Below are 26,398 nucleotides of genomic sequence, written 5' to 3'. Positions count from 1 at the left end.
CCTAAGTCCCATAACATGCTAAACATACACTCACTACACACATTCTCAAGTGCTATTTGCATGTACAAAACCTCATTCCTAGATTCTAATCCTGATTTGAAACTCCTCCTCCTGTGATAGATGTAATAGAAGCCATGAGCATCACACCAGAAATAAATATTTCTGATATTCCTAGAGTCAGACTAAACCTGTGCACACACCATGCAAATAAGAGGACCCAGTTTATGGAACTCGCTCTTTAATGAATTACAAAATTGTCCAACCAATGCCTTAATCAAAAACAGAACCAAAATCTACCTAATCTCCTCCTCACAGTATCCTATCTTGTGTATCCTACCAGATTGAGGCCTTATAGTAATTATACCCCATTCTTCCTTAAGTTTATGCTCAATTACACACACTTATAAATCCAAAATTTGTATACAATATACAAAATAATTACTATTTACAAATGGCAATACATAAAACAATACTTATTGTTTTAAATAGAGAAATACACACAAAATATGTCTTCATATACTAGTAACTATAAGGAAATAATAATTACAGTCTTACCATGAGCCTTCCTTCAAGATCATTCCTGCCACCCAGAAGCTTGATGTAGATGTCTGGACCTTCGGTTACATTCTGATGCGTGCCAGCTGTTGCATTACCGTTTTCTGTTGCATTGAGCATAACAACACTTTGTTCTGCTTGGAGTGCCGCTCTTGACATTGCTTCTCTTTCCGAAGTACCTTGAAGGGTGAAGCGCACATCACGTTTCCCAGAGCCTTCAGTGCGTAGGAGTCCGGCCACCATCATGCCTGTACCCTCGGCAAACTCCAGCGTGGTGCCAAAAGCAATTGTCAAGATACCAGTTTCGTGGACATATATATCACGTGTAACACTGTAAATACCATCATGCAGTGTTATTTCACCATTCACTTCCCCGCCAATGATATGACTGTTAATTGGATCAAAAAAATTTGGTTCACTGACTTGTCCAGCTTCTGTGACGGGGGTCTCGACATTGTTGTTACTCAAGAGGAAAGGGTGAAACAACACTAACGCGAGGTTGTATAGATCACGACGATCCAAAATACGCTCAAATATATCCTTTTCAAACTTGCTACCGAGCCAGTTGTAAGAAGCATTGATTGGTGTGCTCTGGTCAGTCATATGTGAACTAATTTCATAAGTGGAACCAGGGTTTTCAATTAAATTCCTGTAAAGTACGATATTAGAAGAGCCCACACACACAACTCCCGCCGCACCACTTCTCGATTGAATGTTGCTGTACAGCTCTTGGACAAAATTGTTTTTTATTGTATTTTTTTCTACAAGAAGGTTTTGATCAAGTCCACGTAGTGATAGTGCAAGACGAAGGACAAACCAACCGATGTTGTCTCTGAAGTGATTTCTTATAATATTCCCTACAAATGGTAAACTTGGCAGCTCTACTTTGTCCTCGTTGTATATCATGATCGTACCTTTGTAGTTTTGTCGGAACTCATTGTATTCAATAGTCAGGTTCATGTTAACAGCTGGAGATATCTTCACTGCTAGCCGATGATTTCTCTGGAACAAATTTTGACCAATTTGAACAACTCGCTTCCCACCATTTCTATGCCAGCACGACTCAATCTCTACAGCTGCTCTCCGGCCATCTGTAAATGTGTTGGTGCTGATGTTCACAAAACTATTGCGGCAAAAATTTCCTATTCGCAGACCAACATCTAAATTCCCCCTAAAATAGGAATAAGCCACACCAGTCTCTTGCTTTATTTTAGTGTCTAGTCCAGTTTCATTAAACCAAACAGCAACTCCTCGGAGTGTGTTGTCTGTAACACTGCTCCAGGTAACGTTCTGGAGACCTCCTTCATAAGTAATGTTTACACCGTCTCCAACATTCTTACTGATAGTTGAATGAGTCACATTCACGTCTCCAGCACCCATTTTCACGTTAAGACCCGAGCCAAAAAAGTTGTGTGTCAAGTTTGATTGGTGAATATGCACGAGACTTCGCATGTTTTCAATTGCAACGCCATTGCCACTGTTGTTGCCTACCCATGAATTCTCAAGCCTCAGATCAAACATTTTATCTGAAAAAACAAAATAATAGGTTAGCTAGAGAAAATAATTAATACATCATGCCACCATCATGCCTGTACCCTCGGCAAACTCCAGCATGGTGCCAAAAGCAATGGTCAAGATACCAGTTTCATGGACTATATGGACTATATATCACGTGTAACACTGTAAATACTCTAGAAATAGTAACACTATAAGTACCATGTTAATATAAAAGATATCCTTATCTCAATCACTTCTTACACACCTAATATATGGTAATATATATAGACACACAACCAGATTTCAGAGAAAAAGAGATGGTTGGGTTGACTGCATCTATGTGGACCTATAAAATGCTTCCAACAAAGGGAAGGGACTTATCAGGGGTAAGTGCCAAGCCATTATGACTATATAGCACTTGGAAGGGGTCAGGATAAGGATTTGGGATGGGACGGGGAAAAGGAACGGAGTTCCACATAAAAGGTTGTTCTGGAAACTGGAACATTCTGGAGCAGTGACAGGGAGACTTCTAACATGGATAGAAAATTTTCTGACAAAAAAATGAGGGCAGTTATCAGAGGCAATGTATCGGACTAGAAAAATGTCATGAGTGGGGTACCACAGGGGTCAGGCCTTGCATTGGTAATGTTCACTGTCTACATAAATAACCTACCAGAAGGAATACAGAATTATAAGAACATGGTTTGCTGATGATGCTAAGATACTAAGGAAGATAAGAAACTTAGATAATTGTTATGCCCTTCAAGAAGACCTGACAAGATAAGTACATGGAGCACCACTTGGCAAATGGAATTTAATGTGAATAAATGCCATGTTATGGACTGTGGAATAGAAGAAAATAGGCTCCACACAACCTACAAATTATGTGAAAAAGTTTTTAACAAATTCTGATAAAGAAAAAGATCTAGGGGTGGTTCTAGATAGAAAACTATCACCTGAGGGCCACATAAAGAACATTATGCAAGGAGCCTATGCTATGCTTTCCAAATTCAGAATTGCTTTTAAATACATGGATGGAGAAATACTAAGAAATTGTTCACAACTTTTGTGAGACCAGAGCAGGAATATGGAGCACTTGATGGTGCCCATATCTTAAGAAGCACATCAACAAACTGGAAAAGGTGCAAAGACATGCAACTAAATATCTCCCAGAACTGAAGGACAAGAGATACAAGGAGAGGTTAGAGGCATGAAATATGCCAAAACTAGAAGACAGAAGAAAAAGAGGTGATATGATAACTGCGTTCACAATAGTAATAGAAGTCGATAAAATTGATAGGGAGGAATTCCCCAGACCTGGAATTTCAGGAAGAAGAGGTCATAGATTTAAGCTAATTACACAAAGCTGCTGAAGAAATTGAAGAAAATGCACTTTCGCAAACTGAGTGGTAGACAATTGGAATAAGCTAAGTAACAAGGTGGTAGAGGCCAAAACCATCAGTATTTTCATAGTGTTATATGATAAAGAGTGCTGGGAAGACAGGACACAATGAGCCTAGCTTTCATCCTGTAACTACTGTGCACTTAGCTAATTTCATTCTCGTTCAGTATTTCCTATAAATACAGGAGTTTATGTTGAAGCAGTATGAAACAGAAAATTTAAATTCTGAATTATATGCCGAAGCCAAATCAAATTTGTATTATTTTTTTGTGATAAAGTTATTTTCCACAGACCGGACAAAATATGATGGGTTTCATTTATGACAAATTGGTTTCCACTGACCACAGACTATGTTTCTTTCCTGACAAAGCAACTCTGTCATATATATAAACCCCAAACAAGTATCATTCATATCTCCAGCATTTAACAATGTTAAATTAGAATACAATAATGTTAAATAATGTGACTTACATTTACTAGCCACCACCTCCATGAATATGAAGGAGAGTTTTTGGGACTTTGCCGTAAACTTGATCCAGATGCTGTTCCCACGTGACACCACGGAGGGCGGGAAGGTGTGGTTCCTCAGCTCAAACCTGGTCAGAATGTCACCCCACTGGTCACGATCCCTGTGTAAGACACGTCTTCCTTTTACACAAAGTTAGAAGAATACTGGGAAATTAGGATCAGTATAATCAAGCAATGGTCCACATAGTTTGCAACAAATTCTGTGGTGTTCATGGGGACTCTTAGTAACTGAATAGTTCTCTTACTCACATCACCATAACAACATTCTACAAATTCTGTGGTGCTCATGGGGACTCTTAGTAACTGAATACTTCTCTTACTCACATCACCATAACAACATTCTACAAATTCTGTGGTGCTCATGGGGACTCTTAGTAACTGAATAGTTCTCTTACTCACATCACCATAACAACATTCTACAAATTCTGTGGTGCTCATAGGGACTCTTAGTAACCGAATAGTTCTCTTACTCACATCACCATAACAACATTCTATGTAATTTATTTGGACTGTGTGTAATTACCCAAGAGTAATTACAGGACGAGAGCTACACCCGTGATGTCCCGTCTTCCCAACACTCTGTCAAATAATACTTTGAAAATATCAACGGTTTTCGCCTCCACCACTTTCTCATTTAACTTGTTCAACCATTTACCACTCCGTGAAGGAAAACTTTTTTATATTTTTGAGGCACCTTTGTTTCCTGAGCTTGAATCAATGATCTCTCGTTCTTGAGTTTGCAGTTTCTGGAACTATTCTTTGTCAATTTTGTCAATTTCCACCATTTTGTAAGTGGTGATCATATCAACTCTTTTCCTTCTACCTTCTAACATTGGTATATTTAATGCCTCTAGCCTCTCTTCATAACTCTTGTTTTCCAGTTCCAGAACTACCTCCAGATCTCTTTCTTCGTTAGAGTTCTTTAAATCCTTTCCACATAATTTGTAGTTTGTGTGGGGGTTTATTTTTTCCTATTCCACATTGCATAATACAATATTGCATTTATTCACATTGAATTCTATTTGCCACATGGTGCTTCAAGTACAAATTTTATCTAGTCAGTTTGAAAGGAATGACAATCGTCTAGGTTTCCTATGTTCCCTAGTAGCTTAGCATCACCCGCAAACATGTTCATACAATTCTCTATTCTTTCTGGTAGATCGTTTATGTAGACAATGAACATTACTGGTGCAAGAACTTAACCCTGTAATACTCCGTTAGTAACACCCCTCCAGTCTGATACACTGTCTCTGATTACCCCCTCATCTGTCTTCAGTTAGAAAAATTTTCATCCATGTCAGAAGTCTTCCTGTCACCCCTCCAGCATGTTCCAGTTTCCAGAACATCCTCTTGCGTGGGACTCTGTCAAAAGCCTTTTTAGGTCCAGATACACACAGTAAAACCCAACCACCTCTTTCCTCTAGAACCTCTGTGGCTCTATCATAAAAACTAATTAGATTTGTTACGCAGGATCTTCCGGTTCAAAAACTATACTGCCTGTTTCATGTCATTACTCTCCAGATGTTCAACCCATTTGGTTTTAACTATTGTTTCTAATGTTTTGACTACCACACTTGTTAATGATACAAGTCTATAATTTAAAGGGTCTTCTGTGCTACCATTTTTGTAGATTGGAAACGTGTTTGCCTTTTTCCATATATATGCTAAGTTTCTTGTGCACAAAGATGTTTGGAGCATCAACTGAAGAGGAATGTTCAGCTCAGTTTCACAGTCTCGCTGCACCCAAGGTGAAACTCCATCTGGCCCAACTCCTTTATTTCTTCCTAGCACCTTGAGTAATTTTATACACTTTGTCTTGAGATACCTCTATATACGCTATGGTCAAATCCACAAGGGCCGTGAGGAGGATTCGAATCCTCGTCACGGCCCTTGTGGATTTGTTCATTTGATGCATCATGCAATTGTGATTTCTGTGTGTATACTCTATGGTGTTTTCTGAAATTGGCATTGTGTGAGTGTAATTACCAAAGTGTAGTTACAGGATGCGAGCTGCGCTTGTGGTGTCCTGTCTACCCAGCACTCTGTCATACTGTATAACGCTTTGAAACTACTGATGATTTTGGCCTCCACCATCTTCACACTTAACTTGTTCCGTCTACCACTCTGTTTGCAAAAGAAAAATTTGTAATATTTTTTTGGCACCTATGTTTCCTTAGCTTGAATCTGTGTCCTCTTATCCTTCAAGATGCTGGTTTCAGGAATTCGTCTTTGTCAATTTGGTCGATTCTTGTTATTTTGTAAGTGGTGATCACGTCACCTATTTTTCTTCACAACACACTACACACACAAATCACAATAGCGTGATACATCAATTGAACAAATCCACAAGGGCCATGATAAGGGTTCGAACCTATGTCCAAGAGGATCCCAGACACACCTTAATCGAATGTGAGGTGATTTGTTCACCTCTTTTTCTTTCTTTTTTTTCCTAGTTTTGGCACATTTATCGCCTGTACGCTCTTGTTTTTCTGTTCCAGAAGCCATTTTGTGGCATGCCTTTGCACCTTTTCCAGTTAAATAATGTGCTTTTTGAGATGTGGGCAGCATACAAGTGCTATATACTGTGTTCCAATTTTGGTCTCACAAAAGTCAGGAACAGTTTCTTTATTATTTCACCATCCATGTAGTTAGAGGTGTGTTTGTGCACCCGCACGTGCACACTTTAGGGTAGATAAAGACAGGCTATTGAACACAAGGGGAACACGCACTAGGGGACACAGCTGGAAACTGAGTGCCCAAATGACCCACAGAGATATTAGAAAGAACTTTTTTAGTGTCAGAGTGGTTGACAAATGGAATGCATTAGGCAGTGATGTGGTGGAGGCTGACTCCATACACAGTTTCAAGTGTAGATATGATAGAGCCCAATAGGCTCAGGAACCTGTACACCTGTTGACTGACGGTTGAGAGGCGGGACCAAAGAGCCAGAGCTCAACCCCCGCAAGCACAATTAGACGAGTACATCCCAGATCCGTTCCCACTAACCAGTAGGATTCCTTGTAACAATATTTCTAACCTTCCACAATAATATCTAATGTGTGGTCAGACCTCATGCCAATTTTACAATTTGTAATACAGTAATGTAACTAATAATTATTCACACTTATTAAAAATTCTGTACAATTAGATAAACATAAAATAAAAATTATACATGGTACCTAAAATTATGATTAAATATACAATGGACAATTACGCAGACAATAATAGTAATTGCTTTCTTAAATGTATGATCTTGTGTGGATACATCTGCCAACGAATTACAGTTTTTCTACTCACGGATCCCACCTCACCTGATATATTGTGAGCTGACCCACCTCACCTGATATATTGTGAGCTGACCCACCTCACCTGATACATTGTGAGCTGACCCACCTCACCTGATACATTGTGAGCTGACCCACCTCAACTTGTACATTGTGAGCTGACCCACCTCACCTGATACATTGTGAGCTGACCCACCTCAACTTGTACATTGTGAGCTGACCCACCTCACCTGATACATTGTGAGCTGACCCACCTCAACTTGTACATTGTGAGCTGACCCACCTCAACTTGTACATTGTGAGCTGACCCACCTCACCTGATACATTGTGAGCTGACCCACCTCAACTTGTACATTGTGAGCTGACCCACCTCACCTGATACATTGTGAGCTGACCCACCTCAACTTGTACATTGTGAGCTGACCCACCACAACAGATACATTGTGAGCTGACCCACCTCAACTTGTACATTGTGAGCTGACCCACCTCACCTGGTACATTGTGAGCTGACCCACCTCACCTGATATATTGTGAGCTGACCCACCTCAACTTGTACATTGTGAGCTGACCCACCTCACCTGATACATTGTGAGCTGACCCACCTCAACTTGTACATTGTGAGCTGACCCACCTCACCTGATATATTGTGAGCTGACCCACCTCAACTTGTACATTGTGAGCTGACCCACCTCACCTGATACATTGTGAGCTGACCCACCTCAACTTGTACATTGTGAGCTGACCCACCTCAACTTGTACATTGAGCTGACCCACCTCAACTTGTACATTGTGAGCTGACCCACCTCAACTTGTACATTGTGAGCTGACCCACCTCACCTGATATATTGTGAGCTGACCCACCTCAACTTGTACATTGTGAGCTGACCCACCTCAACTTGTACATTGTGAGCTGACCCACCTCAACTTGTACATTGTGAGCTGACCCACCTCACCTGGTACATTGTGAGCTGACCCACCTCAACTTGTACATTGTGAGCTGACCCACCTCAACTTGTACATTGTGAGCTGACCCACCTCAACTTGTACATTGTGAGCTGACCCACCTCACCTGGTACATTGTGAGCTGACCCACCTCAACTTGTACATTGTGAGCTGACCCACCTCAACTTGTACATTGTGAGCTGACCCACCTCAACTTGTACATTGTGAGCTGACCCACCTCACCTGGTACATTGTGAGCTGACCCACCTCAACTTGTACATTGTGAGCTGACCCACCTCAACTTGTACATTGTGAGCTGACCCACCTCAACTTGTACATTGTGAGCTGACGCACCTCAACTTGTACATTGTGAGCTGACCCACCTCACCTGGTACATTGTGAGCTGACCCACCTCAACTTGTACATTGTGAGCTGACCCACCTCAACTTGTACATTGTGAGCTGACCCACCTCAACTTGTACATTGTGAGCTGACCCACCTCACCTGGTACATTGTGAGCTGACCCACCTCACCTGGTACACACGTGTAAGCAATAATGAGACAATTACACACCTGACTTCCACAGTAGCAGCACCGTCGCTCTCTGCCTGCATGTAGGAGAAGTGAACGGTGAATACGAAGTTGGTTTTCCTCGTGTAGAACGACTGGGGGAATAATATAATTACAAGTCAATTTACTGCATCCTTTATATTTCAATAGGCCTAGCTAGAATTGCAACACGTCTTTTTGAGGCTAACAAACGACAATATCTTCAACCTAATGGGCCACACAGTCAGGAAAATGAAACCTCAACTTTGGCAAATTCCAGGTCGCCATTGCCTAACTACTGACCTTCCCCGGGGTTGCAACCCACAAAAGTTTCCCAAATTCCTGGTAGTGTATCTGTTTACTGCTGAGTGAGCACACACATCAGGTGAAAGGAAATATGTCTCAACGTTTCAATCCTACCGCAGAAACTTTACCTGGGACCTTTGACCCGACTGCACTGACTACATGATAAAAACAAGCAGTCCACTATCATATAGTGATGTGGACTCACCCTAACACAGGAGTCCACTTTATTACAGTGATGTAGACTCACCCTAACACAGGAGTCTACTTTAATAATGATGTAGACTCACCCTAACACAGGAGTCTAATACAGTGATGTAGGCTCACCCCTAACACAGGAGTCTAATACAGTGATGTAGACTCACCCTAACACAGGAGTCCTCTTTAACAATGATGTAGATTCACTCTAACACAGGAGTCTAATACAGTGATGTAGGTTCACCACTAACACAGGAGTCTAATACAGTGATGTAGACTCACCCTAACACAGGAGTCCTCTTTAACAATGATGTAGATTCACTCTAACACAGGAGTCTAATACAGTGATGTAGACTCACCCTAACACAGGAGTCCTCTTTAACAATGATGTAGATTCACTCTAACACAGGAGTCTAATACAGTGATGTAGACTCACACTAACACAGGAGTCTAATACAATGACGTAGACTCACCCTAACACAGGAAAGGTCATTGAAGGAATATCTGTCCTGGGTGGCCACAGTGACAACAGGGTAAGCCTGGCTCGGGTTGGAGGCTCCGGCACAGAAGTCTTGGAAGGCGTCCGACGCCGAACGATCGGGTTCCCGGTGGTGGAAGTTGTACTTGACGCCATCAGCATCGTTGTTCTTCACTACTGTTGACTTGTCTATCAGGACGGACCCAGTTGACGTATTGACGTACACCCCGTAACCTGAGGAAGTATCAGCCATGATATTTATTTATTTTTGTTTATAATTGTTGTTTATAATTAGATTGTTGTTTATAATTAGATTCCTTAGGTTATCTGAGAAAGAAGCTATGTTAGTATTGGGAAATCTATAGATGGCTCCAATAGTCAAGGAGGATTTAAGGGATTTAATTGTAAACTGAGCAAAAGTATATTCACAGTAGTCATCTCTATCACTAATGACACTAATGACAAATACTACAAAGATAAATTTTCCCAAACAAAGGGCAACAGTAAGAAAACATGGAACACAATTTCACAAATATTGGGATCAAAGAAGAGTTTAAATAACAAACCAATACTCTTGTCAAATAACGATGGTCAGCTTACAGCCTCTGATACTGCTACTGAGTTCAATAGGTTCTTCTCTTCCATTGGGTCATCCCTTGCAAATGATATTCCATCTTCCAGTACTGATGTTCAGGACTATCTTACTGGTAACTATCCACAGTCTCTGTACCTAAAGCCTACAAATTCCACTGATGTTAATGAGAGAATCCTTTCCCTTAAAACCAAGTCTAGTGCCCTTGAGAAGATACCAACTTTAATTTACGAAAAAGCCTCCAGATTTTTAGCCCCTGCTATTGCATTGCTCTTCAACAAGTCACTTGAACTCCAAACCTTTCCAGATATTCTAAAAAAAGCGAGAGTAACTCCTGTCCACAAATGTGGTGATCTCACTGATGTTAACAACTACAGACCTATATCAATTCTGCCTAACTTGTCAAAAATATTTTAAAAACTAATCTACAAGCAGCTTTACTCTTATCTAGCCAAACACAATATACTTACCTCTTGTCAATATGGCTTCAGACCCAAAAAAGCACTAATGATGCACTTATTAGTATGATTAATTTGATACATGCAGCACTTGATAAAAATGAGTTCCCTGTTGGGTTATTTGTGGACCTGCATAAGGCATTTGACACTGTCAACCACCAAAACCTTCTTCTTAAATTACATCATTATGGAGTCAGAGGACACTCCCTGCAATACCTCAAATCCTACCTTACTGACAGGCTCCAGTATGTTTCTGTGAATAATTCAATTTCTCCCACCCTATCCATCAACATCGGTGTTCCTCAGGGCAGCATACTTGGCCCTCTCCTCATTCTCATCTACATTAATGACCTTCCAAATGCCTCCCAACACCTCAAACCAATTCTATTTGCTGACGACACAACCTTCATTTATTCCAGTCCTGACCCCTTTGCTCTTAATGTCACAGTGAATACTGAGCTAAATAAAGTCCATCTTTGGCTAACTGCCAACAAACTCACCCTTAACATTGACAAAACTTTCTATATTTTGTTTGGCCATAAATCCTTAAATCAAATAAATCTCAGGATAAATAATACCCAAATTTGTAACAAAATAGATGGCAAATTCCTTGGCGTTCTCATTGACCACAAACTCAATTTCCAGGGACACATTGTAAATATATAAAAAAAAAGTTTCAAAAACTGTTGGCATTCTTTCTAAGATCAGATATTATATGTACCTCGCCCTGCCCTGGTGACGCTCTATTACTCCCTCATCTATCCTAATCTCAACTATGGTATTTGTGCTTGGGGTTCTACTACCCAAAATCATTTATGTCCTCTAATTACTCAACACAAAGCTGCTATTAGGACAATATCCAACTCTGGCCCCAGACATTACTCGGTACCCCTTCTCAAATCTCTGAATATGTTAGATATTAAATCACTGCACATCCTCTCATGTGTATTACATATATATATAAAATGCTGAACTGTAATGCCAATCCTGACCTTAAAAGCTTCATTGAAGGTTGTAACAGAACCCATGAGCACCACACCAGAAACAAATACCTTTTTGATATTCCAAGAGTAGGACTTAATCAAACTAGAAATGCTCTACAAATCAAGGGACCCAGAATGTGGAATGACCTTCCCAATCATGTTAAAGACTGTACCTCTCTCAACCAGTTTAAGATAAAAACGAAGCACTACCTAATTAACTCCCTGTAACCTACCTTACCCCTATAATGTCAACCCATGTCTGCTATTTTTAAACAATGCTGGTTGTCGACCAAATTATATTTTTGCTGTTTTTCTGCCATGTTCCCCCCTTTTTTTATTTTTATATTTTATCAACACATTTTGTACTTTAATCTCAATTAGTATTAAGTTTTAGTCTTTAGTGTTTTTCTTGCCCGAAACGCTTTGCGTAATAGTGGCTTTAGGCATTGTATGTACTAGCTCTATCTATAAATCCATCAATATCTGTATCACCCCTTGTATGTATGTACTTTACCTAAATAAACATTTGAAATTTGAATTTGAAATTTTGATGGTTAGTAACAGGTACACTATGGTGGTTCTGGGTGAAGCTGTACCCCCAATGTATTAATATGCTCAGTAACAGGTACACTATGGTGGCTCTGGGTGAAGGTGTAATTATGAGTAGTTCTGTCTTAAGTGTTGAAATCACAAGATGAAACATTTTCTTTTCTAAATGAGTTGCATCTTTCTGGACAGATCATCTTGGAGAATACTATTCAGGATGCAATTGTTCCTATCTCTTTTATTGCCGGGGAAAGAGGTCTCTCTCTCGGGTTACCTAGACTCACCTACGCTAAGGTCAGGCTTCATACTAGCAATGGGCGAGCCCCTTGAGAACATCTCAAGCGGGAGGTGCCCAACCACTTAGGATGGATGGTAGAGCGACGGTTTCGCTTCATACAGGTCGGCGTTCAATCCCCCGACCATTCAAGTGGTTGGGCACCATTCCTTCTCCACCCCTGTCACATCCTAAATTTTTATCCCTTCGAAGTGCGTCTGACTCTCAGGTGTTAGGGAAGTGATAGCTTGTTATTGTTAACACCGGAGATTTGGTAGTTTATAGTGCACACCATACTCATCCTGTGTGTGGTAATTTATAGTGCACACCATACTCATCCTGTGTGTGGTAGTTTATAGTGCACACCATACTCATCCTGTGTGTGGTAGTTTATTGTGCACCCCATACTCATCCTGTGTGTGGTAGTTTATGGTGCACCCCATACTCATCCTGTGTGTGGTAGTTTACGGTGCACACCATACTCATCCTGTGAGTGGTAGTTTACTGTGCACACCATACTCATTGTGAGAGTGGTAGTTTATAGTACACCCCATACTCATACTGTGAGTGGTAGTTTATTGTGCACCCCATACTCATCCTGTGTGTGGTAGTTTATTGTGCACACCATACTCATCCTGTGTGTGGTAGTTTATAGTGCACATCATGCTCATCCTGTGTGTGGTAGTTTATTGTGCACCCCATACTCATCCTGTGTGTGGTAGTTTATTGTGCACACCATACTCATCCTGTGAGTGGTAGTTCATGTGCACCCCATACTCATCCTGTGAGTGTGGTAGTTTACTGTGCACCCCATACTCATCCTGTGAGTGGTAGTTTATAGTGCACCCCATACTCATCCTGTGTGTGGTAGCACATTGTGCACCCTATACTCAGTACGGGGTGCACAAGAACTTGGAATCTGCTTTATAAAAATCGAACACACAATGAACATGGAATCTTCCTTATAATTATAATGACAGTCAGTGCGTCATTATCAAGAGACGGCGCCAAGCCTGGGAGACGGGGAAGCCGCCATGACCGCTGTAAAGAACCTTCTACACAGTTGACCTTCCGGAAGGGCACCTCTTTACTGCTACATGGATTGTTATTATTTTGAGATTTGTTCTGTTGAAAGTGCCCCAATATTTATTTAGCATTAGGTATCAAGGAAACGTGCCCAAACCTCTCGCTCTGCCAGGGCATCGAACCCGAGTTCCCTGGTTGTAAGGCGACTTCGCAAACCTCTACTGTCTGAAAATCAGAGTTAGATAATATAAACACAGTTCAATGTTGAAGACTTACCGCTGTTTCCGGTGATAGTAGAAGCTGAGAGATGGACGAAGGTGCCAGGTAAGGTGAAGTTGAGGCCACTGGAGGCGCTGGAGGTGACGGTAAGGTTAGTGATCCTGGGCGGCACTTGGCGGGTCATCAGGGCGGACACGACCTCCCGCCGGGGTCCCATGCCAGCGAACTCCACGTCCACGTAACTCAATACTGACTTCGACACCTGCAACGCTCACCACTTTACTTTCCAACTTCACCAACTACACTCTATACTCAACATTGAATACAGCTTTTTGGATTATAATAATACATTAACATTGATGTATCAATATTAATGTATGATTCAATAACGGTAATGAAGTATTAACACTACAGTATGTCATTATGTATTATGTATCTTTAACGTATCATTAACATTAGTGTTTCATTTGGTAACACAAACGCTCGTCATTCACCCTCGAGAGATTGAGAAACCTGTATATTACACAGGTGATGGACAACGATCACCTCTGGATAGTGGTTCTCGGAGTTGTTCTACTCCCCAAGCCCGAGGCCAGGCTGGACTTGTGAGAGTTTGGTCCACCAGGCTGTTGCTGGGAGCGGCCCGCAGGCCAGGCTTGACTTGTGAGAGTTTGGTCCACCAGGCTGTTGCTGGGAGCGGCCCGCAGGCCAGGCTTGACTTGTGAGAGTTTGGTCCACCAGGCTGTTGCTGGGAGCGGCCCGCAGGCCCACATATCCACCACAGCCCGGTTGGTTCAGCACTCCTCGGAGAAAACTATCCAGTTTTCTCTTGAAGATGTCCGCGGTTGTTCCGGCAATATTTCTTATAGTCGCTGGGAGGACGTTGAACAACCGCGGACCTGTGATGTTTATACAGTGTTCTCTGATTGTGCCTCTGGCACCTTTGCTCTTCACTGGTTCTATTCTGCATTTTCTTCCATATCGTTCACTCCAGTACGTTGTTATTTTACTGTGTAGATTAGGGTCCTGTCCCTCCATTATCTTCCACGTGTATATTATTTGGTATCTCTCTAGCCACCTTTCTAGTGAGTACATTTGGAAAGCTTTGAGACGATCCCAATAATTTAGGTGTTTTATCTCGTCTATGCGTGCCGTATATGTTCTCTGTATTCCCTCTATTTCAGCAATCTCTCCTGCTCTGAAGGGGGAAGTGAGTACTGAGCAGTACTCAAGACGGGACAACACAATTAAGTGACTTGAAGAGTACAACCATTGTGATGGGATCCCTGGATTAGAAAGTGATGAAAACGATAACAAATGTCACGTACACTGAGAGGGGTAAGGTTTACCTTACTACACTGAGAGGGGTAAGCTTCACCTTACTACACTGAGAGGGGTAAGCTTCACCTTACTACACTGAGAGGGGTAAGCTTCACCTTACTACACTGAGAGGGGTAAGCTTCACCTTACTACACTGAGAGGGGTAAGTTTACCTTACTACACTAAGAGGGGTTAGGTTTACCTTACTACACTGAGAGGGATAAGTTTACCTTACTACACTGAGAGGGGTAAGTTTACCTTACTACACTGAGAGGGGTAAGGTTTACCTTCTGGTAGAGCGTGTTTTCCTGGAAGAGTTGACCCTCGTACTCAGCGTCTTGGAAAGTGATGCCTCGCCAGTGGTTGGTGCCTCGCCAGAGGGCGTGGTACCCGTCGCAGTCCACGCCCAGGTCTGGGTGCATGTCTGAAACAGTAACAACTACTCTAACACAAGCATTTGCTTTGCCCAAAAGTACATACATACATACACATACATACATGCATGCATGCATGCATGCATACATACATACATACATACATACATACATACATACATACATACAAGGAGAATGTTGGAGTCATTTGGTAGGCAGAAATAATGAACATAAGATAAATTATTCGTAGGCTTTCTGTATACATTAAACTGTAGTGAAAAATCGTCCCTATATGAATAAATATATCTAAAAATGGCAAACATTTGTCAAGTCTCTATAGTTAATTTTATAGAGGTGACTTGATCAGTACGTTTAGCTGCAAATTTCGTCTGTGTGCAGGCGATGAGTCACAATAACGTGGCTGAAGTAAGTTGACCAGACCACACACTAGAAGGTGAAGGGACGACGACGTTTCGGTCCGTCCTGGACCATTCTCAAATCGATCGACTTGAGAATGGTCCAGGACGGACCGAAACGTCGTCGTCCCTTCAACTTCTAGTGTGTGGTCTGGTCAATTTCGTCTGTGTTTACATCTGTAGGCCATATACATAAAATATCCTCAACATATTTAAACCATGGAATGATTCCAGGGGTAATTTTTAAAACAAATTTCTTTTCGAAAAATTCCATGTACAAGTTTGAAAGCAATGGCGATAAAGGATTCCTCATTGCCATTCCAAAAGTCTGTAAATAATAATCATTATTAAAAGTAAATTTACATTCATTTAACAATAATGAGTCAGACCACAAAGGATTAAGACAGGAATTTCCTTAAGTACCTTCGTATTTAATAATACATCTTCAGAAGGAAGGATTTACAGTTCAGTGGGTGTGGATATAAAGGCAGGAAAGAGGTGAAGGAGGTACAATGTCTGTTGAGATAAGAAGATATTAATAAGGTATTAGTGAGACAAATGTGTATCAATTATCTTACTCAAATCGCCCTTTAACTGATCAATCAAAAATGGATCTAAATTATACAAACCGCTGCTAATGTTCAAATTACATGATTTTGTAATCTGTATTAAAGCAGATTCAATTATGTTCCTATTGAAAATATTTTACAATTCGTTATTGAAGAAGCCATCTTCCAATCAATTTGGCGAGAACTTTCTTACAGATGAACAAAGCATTAGACAATTGGCCGTGTCTTACAGAGTATTTATGTTGCGAAATTCTAAATTTCAAATCTTTGAGAATTTTGCCCAACATAGAACCTATTACAGCCTTTACGAGGTATTTTATATATGACACAATTATCACTACAAGGAATATTTCTAACTAATTGTTTTCCATCAGTATTTTCATAATTAAACAATACATGTATATCAAAATGCTTCAAAGCTTTCACAATATTTTCAAACCCAGAAAAATATGGTTAACATAACACATTCTTTGGGCGAATTTTCTCACTGGATATATTATTATAATATGTACGACGTGCTTTGCTACGGCAAACTTCCAACACACTCGGTGGATAGCAAAGCTTATTTATTTATTTATTTATTTATATACAAGAAGGTACATTGAGTTAGAATACATAGCACAGTATTTACATTCTTGTAAAGCCACTAGTACGCGCAGCGTTTCGGGCAAGTCCTTACTCTAACAGATAATTTTAAGTAGGTAAATTCTAGCAGAATTAATAAAGCGATAACAGGTATATTGCAAGGAAAAAAATGAGATGAGAGAGATTAGTAAGTATATTAAAGCACATTGGTATATTAAAGCTCTGATTACCAATCAGAATCAATATAACGATTACCAATAGAATCAATATTCTTAAACTATTCATCTAAGAATTCTGGACTAAGAACCCGAAGAGGTCTTAGATACATACAGGAAAAAATAGACTTTCACATTGTATCTATGCTCTGAGAAATAATGAACATTAGATAAATGGAGATAAGAAATAATGAACACAAGATATTTCTCAGGGCATAGATACAATGTGAAAGCCAGCGATTGCCCTAAACGCTGTGCGTATTAGTGGCTTTAGGTATTGTATCTACTAGTTCTATAAAACCAACATTATGTTTGTAACTCATCTTCTGTGCATGTACTTTTACCTGAATATCATTTTGAATTTGAATTTTGAATTTTTTTGAATATTGTCCTCTATCTAAGAGCTCTTCTGGTTCTTAGTCCATAATTCTTAGATTAAGAGTTTAAGAGTATTGATTCTATTGGTCTCTTGTTATCCGCTGAGTGAATTGTGGATGGTTGTGTTATCTCTAGCTCCCCCCCCCCCATCACCACACTATCAGCTTCCCACTGTGTGGTAATGGAGGGTGGGGCTCTCTTGATGGTTGCCTCATACTTCTCTGTGTTGTGCTCTATCTGCTGACACCCATTGGTGGGTGGGTGGGTGGGTGGGTGGGTGGGTGTGTGTGTGTGTGTGTGTGTGTGTGTGTGTGTGTGTGTGTGTGTGTGTGTGTGTGTGTGTGTGTGTGTGTGTGCTCACCTAGTTGTGTTTGCGGGGGTTGAGCTCTGGCTCTTTGGTCCCGCCTCTCAACCGTCAATCAACAGGTGTACAGATTCCTGAGCCTATTGGGCTCTATCATATCTACACTTGAAACTGTGTATGGAGTCAGCCTCCACCACATTACTGCCTAATGTATTCCATTTGTCAACCACTCTGACACTAAAAAAGTTCTTTCTAATATCTCTGTGGCTCATTTGGGCGCTCAGTTTCCACCTGTGTCCCTTGTGCGTGTGCCCCTTGTGTTAAATAGACTGTCTTTATCTACCTTGTCGATTCCCTTGAGAATCTTGAATGTGGTGATCATGTTCCCCCTAACTCTTCTGTCTTCCAACGAAGTGAGGTTTAATTCCTCATAGCTCTCTCATTATTCCTCATTAGTCTCTCCTCATAGCTCATACCTCTCAGCTCGGGTACTAGTCTGGTGGGAAACCTTTGAACCTTTTCCAGTTTAGTCTTATGCTTGATTAGATATGGACTCCGTGCAGGAGCCGCATACTCCAGGATTGGTCTGACATATGTGGTATATAATGTTCTGAAAGATTCCTAACACAAGTTTCTAAAGGCCGTTCTTATGTTAGCCAACCTGGCATATGCCGCTGATGTTATCCTCTTGATATGAGCTTCAGGGGACAGGTCTGGCGTGATATCAACCCCCAGGTCTTTCTCTCTCTGACTCTTGAAGTATTTCATCTCCCAAATGATACCTTGTATCTGGTCTCCTGCTTCCTACCCCTATCTTCATTACATTACATTTGCTTGGGTTAAACTCTAACAGCCATTTGTTCGACCATTCCTGCAGCATGTCCAGGTCTTTTTGAAACCTCAAGCTGTCCTCCTCTGTCTTAATCCATCTCATAATTTTGGCGTCGTCAGTAAACATTGAGAGTAATGAGTCTAAACCTTATGGGAGATAATTTACGTATATCAGAAACAGGATAGGTCCGAGTATAGAGCCCTGTGGGACTCCACTGGTGACTTCACGCCAATCTGAGGTCTCACCCCTCACTGTAACTCTCTGCTTCCTATTGCTTAGGTACTCCCTTATCCACTGGAGCGCCCTACCAGTTACTCCTGCCTGTTTCTCCAGCTTATGCATCAACCTTTTATGGGGTACTGTGTCAAAGGCTTTCCGACATTCCAAAAAAATGCAGTCCGCCCATCCTTCTCTTTCTTGCCTAATCTTTGTCACCTGATCGTAGAATTCTATTATGTCGGAAAATCCGACACCATTTAATATATCATACAGACAGATAATAGCTGTGTTGTATAAACAAGTTAACCCATAGAAAACGTAACTTGTAGTGGAATTACCGTCTAAAGAAAACGGGATATCATCACCACATACCATTATAAATTCACCAGCTATTCTGCTGGGAATTATTCTTAAATACATTAGTCTTTGGACTTTACCATCATAAAACATCTCATATAAATTAACTTAATTATCAGTATTAAAGTAGAGTAAATGTGACCCTTCTATCACTTATTGACATCTGGACAATGTAGGCCAGGCGTCAGTGAGGAAGGAGGGGCAGCCATTGTTGTGTCACCTCCGAGACGCGTGGAGCAAATTCGGCTCCTATCATATCTGGACAATGTCGGCCAGTAGCGTCAGTAGTATGGAGTGTTAGACATTATTGTTTGTACTAGACCAGAGGCTCACGGGAGCAAATACGGCTCCTGTTAATTTTACTTGGACGTAGTGTTATGGAAACCAAAGGTGTACCATCTTCAACACGCTGTCAACAAATTCAAGTTAAGTGTTCTTTCCAAAACCCATGTATCTTTCATTTATGGCCATTAATGTCATTATATAGGGTGACCCGGTTAGAGCACGTGGTAGCCTCAAACTAAAGGTAATTAAGCCAGGTCTTCATTGTTCCATGTATAGTGTTTTCTCTGATATACCTGTCATATATAGGATTCTGGCTTTACAGCTAGCGCCCTTTTAACAGGTCAAGACGAGGAAGCATATGCTTTGTGCATCAGTTACCAGGGTGATGGAAGCTACCTCAAAGAGGGAAAATGTGGTGTCTACATCCTGGTTATGCCTGCTGTACAAATAAGATAAGGAACCTCTTCAATGTATGTAGTCTATTCTGTAGTTTGATTGGCTGCATATATATTCAATTAATATAAACCCCCCCCCCTAATGTGTAGAGGATCGATTTGTGAGATTATGAGATTATTGCAGAAATACAGTCCACTTATCATTATACAAATTGCTATCGAAGTATATAAATTAACGTAAATATAAATTCATATAAATTAAATAAATATAAATCTCACAGGTCGGTTCCCACATATTAAGCCTGTAAGACAAGATTTACCCTCCCTGAACCCATGTTGATGGGTTGTCACGAAGTCTCTTCTCTCCAGATGTGTTACTAGTTTTTTTTCTCACAATCTTCTCCATCACCTTGCATGGTATACAAGTTAAGGACACTGGCCTGTAGTTCAGTGCATCTTGTCTGTTACCCTTTTTGTATATTGGGACCACATTCGCCGTCTTCCATATTTCTGGTAGGTCTCCCATTTCCAGTGACCTACTATACACTATGGAGAGTGGCAAGCAAAGTGCTTCTGCACACTCTTTCAATACCCATGGTGAGATTTCGTCCGGCCCAACAGCTTTTCTCACGTCCAGCTCCAATAGGTGCTTCTTGACCTCATCTCTTGTAATTTCGAACCTTTCCAAGGTCATCTGGTTTGCTGCCACCTCTCCTAGCGCCGCGACATCTCCCTGTTCTCTTGTAAAGACCTCCTGGAACCTTTTGTTGAGTTCTTCACACACCTCTTTGTCTTTCTCTGTGTACCTGTCCTCGCCCACCCTACGTTTCATCACCTGTTCCTTCACTGTTGTCTTCCTCCTGATGTGACTGTGTAGTAGCTTTGGTTCGGTCTTGGCTTTATTAGCTATATCATTTTCATACCTTTTCTCAGCTGCTCTTCTCACACTAACATACTCGTTCCTGGTTCTCTGGTATCTCTCTCTACTTTCTGGTGTTCTGTTATTACGGAAGTTCCTCCATGCCCTTTTGTTCAGCTCCTTTGCTTTCATACATTCCCTATTAAACCACGGATTCTTCTTTTGCTTCTCTGTTTTTTCCTGTCGGGCTGGGACAAATCTGTTTACTGCCTCCTGACACTTTTGGGTGACATAGTCCATCATGTCTTGTACGGACTTGGTTCTGAGTTCTGTGTCCCAAGGTATATCCCTAAGGAATTTATTCATCTCCTCATAGTTTCCCTTTCGGTACACCAGCACTTTGTTTCCCAGTTCGTTTCTAGGGAGATAATTACTAACTCTACCAGGTACTCAAAGCTCAATACACTATGATCACTCATTCCCAAGGGAGCTTCCAACTTAACTTCCCTTATATCCGACTCATTTAGGGTAAATATCAGATCAAGCAAGGCTGGTTCATCCCCTCCTCTCATTCTTGTCGAGCCCTTGATGTGCTGGCTTAGAAAGTTTCTTGTTGCCACATCCAGCAGCTTAGCTCTCCATGTGTCTGGGCCTCCATGCGGGTCTCTGTTCCCCCAATCTATCTTCCCGTGGTTGAAGTCTCCCATGATTAGTAGTCTGGATCCGTTCCTGCTAGTGACAGAAGCTGCTCTCTATTATACTAATGGTGGCCATGTTGTTTCTATCATATTCCTGTCTGGGTCTTCTGTCATTTGGTGGTGAGGTATATATGCTACGACTAAGTTTTAGTCCTCCAATTGCTATGGTACCTGTTATGTAGTCACTGAAACCTTCACAGCCCTGAATAACCATCTCCTCAAAACTCCAGCAATTTCTTACTAGCAGAGCTACACCACCACCACCTCTTCCTTCCCTCTCTTTCCTCAGAACACTGTAATCCTGTGAAACACTGCATTTGTTATGGTTTTCGTTAGCTTTGTTTCTGTGAGTGCTATTATGTCTGGGGTTTCTTCTAGTACCCATTCTCCAAGTTCGTTTTTTTTTATTTGTAATCCCATCTATGTTAGTGTACATTGCTTTGAGAATCACTTCTTCTATTCCTTCTCGTGTCCCTTTCTTGGTGAGCATTTTGCTGACGGGGGAAGCTGTTCCAAAGGAGTGAGGATTTGTGAGGTGGTTAACAGGGTCTCACAAGATACTGGTGTGAGGGGTGGGGTCAAGGCAAGGAGGGGGGGGACACGGAGAGTATGGGATGGAATGAAGGGGGAAGGGGGACAGGGAGGGGAAGGGGGGAGGGGGGGACATGGTGGGATTGGGGGAGGGGTGTATGTGTGCTCACCTAGTTGTGCTTGCGGGGGTTGAGCTCTGGCTTTTTGGTCCCGCCTCTCAACTGTCAATCAACTGGTGTACAGATTCCTGAGCCTATTGGGCTCTATCATATCTACACTTGAAACTGTGTATGGAGTCAGCCTCCACCACATCACTGCCTAATGCATTCCATTTGTCAACCACTCTGACACTAAAAAAGTTCTTTCTAATATCTCTGTGGCTCATTTGGGCACTCAATTTCTACCTGTGTCCCCTAGTGTGTGTGCCCCTTGTGTTAAATAGTCTGTCTTTATCTACCCTATCAATTCCTCTGAGAATCTTGTATGTGGTGATCATGTCCCCTTTAACTCTTCTGTCTCCCAGTGACGTGAGGTTTAATTCCCGTAGTCTCTCCTTGTAGCTCATACCTCTCAGCCCGGGTACTAGTCTGGTGGCAAACCTTTGAACCTTTTCCAGTTTAGTCTTATCCTTGACTAGATATGGAGTCCATGCTGGAGCCGCATACTCCAGGATTGGTCTGACATATGTGGTATATAATGTTCTGAATGATTCCTCACACAAGTTTCTAAAGGCCGTTCCTATGTTAGCCAACCTGGCATATACCGCTGATGTTATCCTCTTGATATGAGCTTCAGGGGACAGGTCTGGCGTGATATCAACCCCCAGGTATTTCTCTTTCTCTGACTCTTGAAGTATTTCATCTCCCAAATGATACCTTGTATCTGGTCTCCTGCTCCCTACACCTATCTTCATTACATTACATTTGATCTAGTTAAACTAACATCCATTTGTTCAACCATTCCTGCAGCTGTCCAGGTCTTCTTGAAGCCTCAAGCTGTCCTCCTCTGTCTTAATCCGTCTCATAATTTTGGGTCGTCAGTAAACATTGAGAGGAATGAGTCTATACCCTCTGGGAGATCATTTACGTATATCAGAAACAGGATAGGTCCGAGTACAGAGCCCTGTGGGACTCCACTGGTGACTTCACGCCAATCTGAGGTCTCACCCCTCGCTGTAACTCTCTGCTTCCTATTGCTTAGGTACTCCCTTATCCACTGGAGCGCCCTACCAGTTACTCCTGCCTGTTTCTCCAGCTTATGCATCAACCTTTTATGGGGTACTGTGTCAAAAGGCTTTCCAACAGTCCAAAAAAATGCAGTCCGCCCATCCTTCTCTTTCTTGCTTAATCTTTGTCACCTGATCGTAGAATTTTATTAAGCCAGTAAGGCAAGATTTACCCTCCCTGAACCCATGTTGATGGGTCTCAACGCCTCTCAACCATCAATGAACAGGTGTACAGGTTCCTGAGCCTATTGGGCTCTATCATATCTACACTTGAAACTGTGTTTGGAGTCAGCCTCCACCACATCACTGCCTAATGCATTCCATTTGTCAACCACTCTGACACTAAAAACGTTCTGTCTAATATCTATGTGTATCTAATGTGCGTGTTTGTGTATGCACGTGTGTGTGTGTATGCACGTGTGTGTGCACGCAGGTGTACAATAGTAGTGGAGTATACGTACCACAGACGCCGCCGCCCATGGCGTGTGTGTGCCAGGCACACTTGGTGATGGTGTCCTCGTGGCCGGTACAGTGGGGCGCCTCGTAGAGGAGGGAGGTGGTGTCGTTGTTGGCCCGGTCCTGCCACTCCCAGTACTTGCCGCCCGTGTACCCCAGCTCCCGGCACGCCACGCTCATGTCCTCCGCTGTCCAACTGAAACACAACATCTACCGTCTCACAGTGTCCTCGTGTGCACCTCTTATTCTTAACCACATATGATCATTAAAGACAATGGTGTTCACGTACCCAACCACAATTACTGGGGAAAACTGGGAGAGGCTAACCATAGGCATCTGGCTCTATCAAACAAAGACGGACCCTTGACTATCCTCGGATCCTGGAGGCCTGGTCGAGGACCGGGCCGCGGGGACACTAAAAACAAAGCCCCGAAATCAACTCAAGATAGATCCTCACTGAATATACACATGTATCTGCGGAAGAGCACTGGCAGACCACCATGGCCATCACGGTCTGGTATGTTACAAGTCAAAAGGCAAGACTGCAAGACACCAAGAAGTCAACATTATCAATACAATACAATACAATTTTATTTAGGTAAGGTACATACATACAATAAATATTTACAAGGATTGTTTAACTTAACTATCATCAAGAAGAGCCTCGCCATGGCGCGCGGCCCGCCACTAATACAATGTATCAAACTACATTATCTTTAACGTGCCAGCTACTTTATTTATACCCAAATTATTCCACAAAGAAATTCTATTGTAACCATCTAATAACACCCAATAATTCCCCATAATCGCTAATGTCACCTGCAAGCTATTTATTAACCATTGTTGACAATGGTTATATTAATACAGGTTCCCCAACGTTTGCACAAATCACTTAGGATGGTAAAAAAAAAACAGTGCGTTCCCATCGGGCCAAATGATGATGAAGCTGACAAGTGAGGAGCAAACTGCGTTCAACACAGTGTCGGGTGGACGAAGCTATAACACAGTCGAGCATACAACATCGTCACAGTTCCAGCCCTGCTTCTGTCCCAGGTAAGTCCACTACGGGCTCACTATGCCATAGCCCGTGCTACTAGGAACTTTATGTTCCAAGTAGCTGAATCTAAAACGACAGCATTGTCACACTCTTTAAAAAAAGGTGTCCAGCAGGTGGAGACCCTCGTAAATAGTCAAGCAGTATCTTCCCCCGCGATAGCAGCCACATAGTAAGGACTAACGATTTAAATGTGAGCACAGCACAGTATATCCTTTCACGACCAAATATCACATTCACTCCATAAAAATCTATCACTTACGGGCTATTCATGGCCGTGCCACCTCTTGGGTGGCTTAATCTTCATCAATCAAGCACCGTCAGTGTAGTAACTTGTAACTCTCACAAGACGCTATAAGCCTCGCTACACAGCACAGAGCCAATGCCACCTATGTTCGAGGGCTCCGCTCTCGCCCTCCTTCGAGCTCTGTACCCCCCTCGGCCTCGCTCAACCTCTCGGCAACCATGAGCACATATTGCCAGAGTCCGCAGGCAGCACACGCCGCTCGGAGACCTCCAGACGCAGTTACCGTGCTACCCTTGCAGGGTGACACACTAGTGGTGTGGGACAGTCACAGTGCTACCCTTGCAGGGTGACACACTAGTGGTGTGGGACAGTCACAGTGCTTCCCTTGCAGGGTGACACACTAGTGGTGGGGGACAGTCACAGTGCTACCCTTGCAGGGTGACACACTAGTGGTGGGGGACAGTCACAGTGCTACCCTTGCAGGGTGACACACTAGTGGTGTGGGACAGTCACAGTGCTACCCTTGCAGGGTGACACACTAGTGGTGTGGGACAGTCACCCTGCTACCCTTGCAGGGTGACACACTAGTGGTGTGGGACAGTCACAGTGCTACCCTTGCAGGGTGACACACTAGTGGTGGGGGACAGTCACAGTGCTACCCTTGCAGGGTGACACACTAGTGGTGGGGGACAGTCACCGTGCTACCCTTGCAGGGTGACACACTAGTGGTGTGGGACAGTCACCCTGCTACCCTTGCAGGGTGACACACTAGTGGTGTGGGACAGTCACAGTGCTACCCTTGCAGGGTGACACACTAGTGGTGGGGGACAGTCACAGTGCTACCCTTGCAGGGTGACACACTAGTGGTGGGGGACAGTCACAGTGCTACCCTTGCAGGGTGACACACTAGTGGTGTGGGACAGTCACAGTGCTACCCTTGCAGGGTGACACACTAGTGGTGTGGGACAGTCACAGTGCTACCCTTGCAGGGTGACACACTAGTGGTGTGGGACAGTCACAGTGCTACCCTTGCAGGGTGACACACTAGTGGTGTGGGACAGTCACAGTGCTACCCTTGCAGGGTGACACACTAGTGGTGGGGGACAGTCACAGTGCTACCCTTGCAGGGTGACACACTAGTGGTGGGGGACAGTCACAGTGCTACCCTTGCAGGGTGACACACTAGTGGTGTGGGACAGTCACAGTGCTACCCTTGCAGGGTGACACACTAGTGGTGTGGGACAG

The 26,398-nt window shown here is 42.5% G+C and overlaps 1 protein-coding gene across 6 annotated transcripts in view; it reads right to left on the bottom strand.

Moving 5' to 3' along the window:
• Positions 1 to 26,398, bottom strand: part of bark (protein bark beetle) — a 247,906-nt gene that overhangs the window by 133,680 nt on the left and 87,828 nt on the right. For all 6 annotated transcript variants that reach the window (XR_011225966.1, XM_069318515.1, XM_069319199.1 and 3 more), the window contains exons 3-9: positions 23,858 to 24,048; positions 15,442 to 15,578; positions 13,892 to 14,096; positions 9,732 to 9,970; positions 8,782 to 8,873; positions 3,926 to 4,083; positions 556 to 2,081 (exon numbers count right to left, since the gene is read on the bottom strand). Coding sequence is in view for 5 of the 6 variants with exons in the window: in XM_069318515.1 (XP_069174616.1) it covers positions 556 to 2,081; positions 3,926 to 4,083; positions 8,782 to 8,873; positions 9,732 to 9,970; positions 13,892 to 14,096; positions 15,442 to 15,578; positions 23,858 to 24,048 (2,548 nt within the window). In the remaining variant the exon portion in view is untranslated. The remainder of the gene's footprint in view (positions 1 to 555; positions 2,082 to 3,925; positions 4,084 to 8,781; positions 8,874 to 9,731; positions 9,971 to 13,891; positions 14,097 to 15,441; positions 15,579 to 23,857; positions 24,049 to 26,398) is intronic.

This window comes from Procambarus clarkii, chromosome 1 (assembly GCF_040958095.1).
Source record: "Procambarus clarkii isolate CNS0578487 chromosome 1, FALCON_Pclarkii_2.0, whole genome shotgun sequence".
Taxonomy (NCBI): domain Eukaryota; kingdom Metazoa; phylum Arthropoda; class Malacostraca; order Decapoda; family Cambaridae; genus Procambarus; species Procambarus clarkii.
This window is presented reverse-complemented; position numbering and strand designations above follow the sequence as displayed.